At 40.2% G+C, this 6000-nt stretch overlaps 1 protein-coding gene across 9 annotated transcripts in view; it reads right to left on the bottom strand.

Moving 5' to 3' along the window:
• adam22 (ADAM metallopeptidase domain 22) overlaps positions 1–1110 on the bottom strand; it is a 56978-nt gene extending 55868 nt beyond the window's left edge. For 2 of the 9 annotated variants that reach the window (XM_067508988.1, XM_067508993.1), the window contains exons 1-2: positions 564–1107; positions 119–279 (exon numbers count right to left, since the gene is read on the bottom strand). In XM_067508988.1, coding sequence (XP_067365089.1) covers positions 119–279; positions 564–663 — 261 coding nt within the window. In that variant the 5' untranslated portion in view covers positions 664–1107. Of the gene's footprint in view, positions 1–118; positions 280–563 lie in introns of all 9 variants that reach the window. The other 7 variants (XR_010914759.1, XR_010914760.1, XM_067508989.1 and 4 more) reach the window with 7 other exon arrangements.
• Between the last annotated feature and the right edge of the window lie 4890 nt (positions 1111–6000).

Below are 6000 nucleotides of genomic sequence, written 5' to 3' on the forward strand. Positions count from 1 at the left end.
CATAAACACGGCTTTCTTGTGCACGGATCTTTCCAGCGCACGCAGCCTCCATGCAGACACTCCTCACTAAAAAAAAAACAAAAACCCGACAACAACAACTACAACAACAACAATGTACCTGTGTGGATCCGGAGCTGGCTTTAGCTCTAGTGCTGAGCTCATCCTGTGTGATCTGGCTGTGGTTGTGCCTGCTGTACAGTAGGCGGAGAGGCACCGTGTCCTCCTTCCAGACAAACCTGCCTGCATCACGAAGAGCCTTCACGCTCGACAAGGCGTCTCCTGCACACAGAGGAAAACACCGATTTCATTGCCCGCATCTCTCCGTATTGAAATTGGGAATGAAACAGTCACACGGTTTTTAAAAACACCGCCACCTCTAATGTCGATTGGCACCTCTATCTTCTTTGGTAACATAAAACAGCTAAAGGCTATATGCATATTTTAGATGTAGATCATGAAGTAACCGATGCAGATATAAAAATAAGCACAGGCCTATTAATTTGGGTTGCACACTTTGTTTGCACTATAATAATTAATGTGATGTTCTAAATAGTTTCAGTTACCATTTCGGGCATTAGGGCTGCTCTGGTGACCGACGTGCATCAGTCCACAGATGCACAAAAGGGAAATCCACCATCGCGGGCGCATCATCATCATCAGCATCACCTTTCTCTCTCTCTCGCTGGAAATTATTAAACAATGCGGTATTCCAGAAGAAGGATTTCTGGGTCCTTCCTGGCTTCGCTAGGGGATCCTAGAGCCGGAGCTGGACGTCTGGTGAACGCAGTCCCTCTGGTGGGGGGCCATCGGGGTCCTACGAGTCTGAACACCGAGCGCGTCTGAGCGCACCGAGATCCCGCGGATCAACAGCACGGAGGATGCAGGGAGGAGGGAAAGGGAGGGAGAGAGGGATGTATGAAGGGGAGGAGTAGACTGGGGACACCTCCTTAAAACACATCAATATCCAGCGGCTCACTGCAGAAACGCTTAATGCATAAATATGAGCGGAGACAGGATGAGAGAAGCTGCGGGCCCGGCTTTCCGTCAACTGGACCGAACGTGTTGATATCAAAGACAGCCTCCTCCTCCACGTTCACTACTGCAGGAGCGTCATTCCTGTCCAGTTATGCCTGTGATCAGCATCATGACTCACTCCATCTGCCAGAGATCCAGCCTATAATAACAGGAAACCGAGATGCCATTTCCATTTTTGAAATTATGTCCCTAGTTTGTGGACGTTTTTAAAATAAGCACTCTCCCTCGTTAGGTATGTAGCAGCACAGTTGTTTTTTCATGTGACAGCCTTTTACAAAAAAGGATTATGTTGTTGCTCTACAGAAAATTGTGGCATGTACAATATCGTACGTGGGTATTTATAAGATGCCGACAGCAGTTTCCAGTGTCCAGTTGAAACAGTTGCCTCAGGGAAGCATAAAGCACCTCTAATACGATACTTCAACACACATGCTTATGGTGGTAAACACCAGATGTTTAACTTGATGTGGTTTGCCTCAGAGTCATCTAGCAAATCTTCCCACAGTAATGAGCTGCTGTTGAATATTATTTTTTTCCATACACATGATGCTTATTTACTGGAGGAGCTGATGTAGGTTTTATTTCAGGAAGCAATGTTTTGAAAATTGTGGGGATTTTACTTCCAGAAATGGAGATCACTTAAATTCTGACTTATGACCAGTGAACCTAACCTGCTGACAAATCCAGATTTTCCCTTATTCTCCTTTTATTTTGTCATTCAAAGGTTCTTATCAAAGTGAAGATCAGCACAGATTCATTTTCAAAAGCTTACATCTGCAGAACAGCATAAAAATCCAGTTTAGATGGTACTCTATCAATTTGTTACACAAGACTTGTCTTTATTGAGTGAGTGCTTGGACAGCATTCATTCACACGATCAGAATTTAGCACAAAACCTTGCTGCTTTTCCACTTAAAACCAGATTGTGAATGCACTTCATTTTCACACAGTTGGTGCATCTCAGTGAAGAATAGGAGGCTATTATTTGACTATTCAATCATGTTTCTATGATATGTTGTTTTTCTTTTATTATCAATGGTAGAAAAAAGCTAATCTGACACTGAAAATTTGAAATACATTCAGCTGAGACAAATGGGCCATGAGTACCAAGAAACACTATTTAAACTCTAAAGAACTCTCATATCTTTTAATTATAACTGTATGTATGCTCCATATTGTCACACCTGGTATGGGTTTTGTAGTTTAGCTCAAATGTCAGGGTGGTTTCAGTAGATTTCAGACTTCATCCATGTGTGACCTGGTAGGGTATATGGCTTCATCTTGACCAACAACATGTCTGTAAACTGTTCCTTTGGCTTCCATTTCTACTCAACAGACACAAAAATACTTAAACTTGAAACAGGGATCGTCTCACTGTACGTGACAAGTATTACACAGGACTTTTAGTTTTTATGAGTTGAAGCTTAATTGGCACATCTCTCTCTCTCTCTCTCTCTCTCTCTCTCTCTCTCTCTCTCTCTCTCTCTCTCTCTCTCTCTCTATATATATATATATATATATATATATATATATATATATATATATATATATCATTGCATTCAGTTTTTATTTATGTTTTACACACATGCCAACTTTTTTTTGAATTGGGGTTATAGATAGATGGTATCCCCCCCATATACAGCATCGTGAGACTGTACACTAAGCAGAAGGATGAGGATTAGCGAGTGTCAGAGCCGCTATCCAGGATGAAACATGAATCCATGGATACATCAGGAACATTGCCCCAAGTGATGACATGCCTAGTAATTACTTCAGGCAGCAGAAACCACAGGAGCAAGGGAATGCAGAGCAGGATGAAATCAAAAAATCCTACCAGTGGCTTGACTAGATAGAATGAAAGACAGCACAAATGCACTAATTCTAGCAGCACAGGAACAGGCTCTTAGTACAAGATCAATAAAGGCTGGAGTCTACCATACCAGGCAGGACTCCAGGTGCAGCCTGTGCAAAGAGGCCCCTGAGAAAATCCCGCACATAACAGCAGGGTGCAAGATGCTAGCAGGCGGGGCATACATGGAACAAAGTGGCTGGCATGGTGTAAACATCGGTTCCAAGTACAGACTGGAAGTCCATCATCCATCCATCCATTATCTGTAAACACTTATCCTGTTCAGGGTCATGGGGGGCTCAAATATATCCCAGTTCTCATTGGGCGAGAGGCAGGGTACACTAAGATAGACTAGGGCCAACACAGAGATATAAACAGACAGACAACCATTCACATTTACATTCACACCTATAGGCAATTTAGAGTGAGGCTGGAAGTCCCAAAGGCAGAATGGGACACAACTCCAAAAGGTGGTTGAGAATGACCAAGCTAACATCCTGTGGAATTCCCAGATACAGATGGACAAACTGGTAATGGCCAAACAACTAAACATAGTAGTGGGGGACAAACAGAAGAGAAATCCCAAGTGATAACAGCATCAGGAAGATGGAACACGAGAAGCCCGAGAAATACCAAGGGCTGAAAGAAGAGTTAGAAAAGATCTGGAAGGTGAAGGCACAAGTGGTGCACGAGTCAACTTAAACACTGGGGACTGTGACCCCCAAACTAGGTGAGGGGCTACAGAAGATTCCAGGAACATCTGAGATCTGTGTCCAGAAGAGTGCAGTCCTAGGATCAGGCCAGCTTGAAGAAAGAAATAAGAACGTCCCAAATGGTGGTGAATGGGAATTTATTTATTTATTTATTTTTATGTGTGAGTGCGTGTGTGTTTATTTAAAGCAAAAGGTGTAATCTGTTACAATTTAGTTTTAAAAGGCAGTGGCAGCAGCAGTAGCTTCCAGCAATCACAATTTCCTTCCGGAAATGCAGATTAGAATATTTGTTATGACATTTACAATCAAGTGATGAAAGTAAATCCATTGATTTTTTCTAACAACTAAGCTAAGATATTAACAAGTGTGTGTTCATCCTCCTTACAGAAATAAATCTGTCCATCGTTCTAACGCTGTGACTCCGTTGATATAAGACAAGGTTGTCAATCTGCACTGAAACATCTTTCATGTATCAGTGTACTTTCATTACTCCAAAATTGCGAATAAAAATGTGTGCAGCCTTAGAAACAAGACGCCATCTATAAAGAATAATTTCTCATGTTGTGATTGATTGCACTGATAAATCATTATAGGCTGGCTGGTTGTATTGCAGGTGAATATATTTTAAGAATTAAAAAACTAGAGTAAATATGGCTTTAAGCTTTTTTTAATAGTCCAGGTTTCATGAACTTAAAGGGGAACTTCACCAATTTTCAACTTACTCCCCCTGGCTTTAGTAAAAATACAATAATGCTTTTAAACGTTTTCTTTCTTATATTAAAATCTTTGTCTTCTACTGGCTGAAAAATGCCTCCAGATGACATCACTTGGTGATCATGGTCAACCTGCTTTTCAAGAGCCCCCCCGGATGGAATTTTTTGAACTCCTAATGATGTAAAACTCCTCTGGGTGATGTTGTCTGGAGGTCTTTTTTCAGCCAGAAGAGAAACATGTTAAAGTCAAGTCAAGAGACAAGTTTAAAGGCATTAGTGTATATTACACCCTAAAATAAAGGCTTGGTGAGCAAGTTGAAAATTAGTGAAGTTGCTCTTTTATTTAATGGGTCATTAAAATACATTTTCAAAAAATGTAAATTCTCTCAGAAAACTGCATCCACAGTTGCAACTGTCTGACCTTTACTACTAGTAAATACTACTGAGAGAGGCTGATAATAAAATAAGCGGTCTATATAGACTAACATATACCTTTAAGTTATATTCTTAATTTTATTGGCTGCTGTTAAAGGCATTTTGCCCTTGTCCAATTATAGCTGAATAATTACGCCTTTGATAGAAGCCCTTTATCCATCAAACTATATCAAAATCTAAAATGTATTTCTTCTAAAGAATGAATGAATGATACTGCAAAAATGTAACAATTAATTTACTGGTTATCATATCTAACTTTTTAAAAGGTAAATCTGCATTATTGTCACGATAATTCTTCTAGCACAGCTGAATCATAATGTTCTTTATTTACTGTTTCCACTTACATTATTCATTTACAAAACTTTTGGGCCCAATCTCATGCCCTTGTTTTCAAATTTTCCCTGAAAACAGAGTCATAAGGGGTAGTAGTAATTTCAATATCAGCCTACAGAACGGTGCAACCCTTCTAGACCTCGATACATCATCAGAGCCAAACAGGTGGTCTTGTTTGCTGAGGAGTCCTCAGTAAAACCACACACTGTGAAAGCACATTGCACTACATGTGCAAAACCAAGAGTTAGGGCCAAATAGTAATGCCAAGGGGGAAGAACTGGGCTTTAGAAGTGAATCAGCACCACTGCCAGGGCTGCTCAGAGGATGTGTCTCATTAGAGCCTTTGATATCTTTTCACATTAGGATAAGTTAAAAACTATAAAATTTTCCATACTGTAGTTTTAAGACTTAATAATTGGTACTATCCTGGATATTCTACTCTTGATTCGTTCACATTTGCTTTAAAATATAAGTCTTTAAAAACAGATTCACTAAGCTTCCCTGCAATAACAAGCCATATCAACCAATTAGGGTTGTGTTTTGTTCTTGTGCCAGCATGGGTTTCCTGCTGGTGTAATTGTTTATCTCACGTGTTTTTTAAATTTGTATAATTTGTTAATTGCTGCCCGAGTGTTTTACAGTATGTGTTGTTGCTGCAGCATATGCAATCCTGCTAAAAAAATAATGGAAAGGGATAGCTCTTTAAGTTAGCTATGGTTTGTGCACTTTGATCAACACACTGTTGCTTACGTCTTTTTCTTAATGTCAGCGTCAAGCTTCCATTTGACCCAGAGCATCCATTTGACAACAGTGAGAGAAAAAAGGGCACTATGTTATTACACTGAATGCAGGAAACTGGGAGAAGTGAGCTAATGCATCAGAAAGAGCATATGGAGGTAGGTCATGTAAAATGCACTTAGGA

This window comes from Channa argus, chromosome 7, assembly GCF_033026475.1.
Source record: "Channa argus isolate prfri chromosome 7, Channa argus male v1.0, whole genome shotgun sequence".
In the NCBI taxonomy this organism is placed as follows: Eukaryota; Metazoa; Chordata; class Actinopteri; order Anabantiformes; family Channidae; genus Channa; species Channa argus.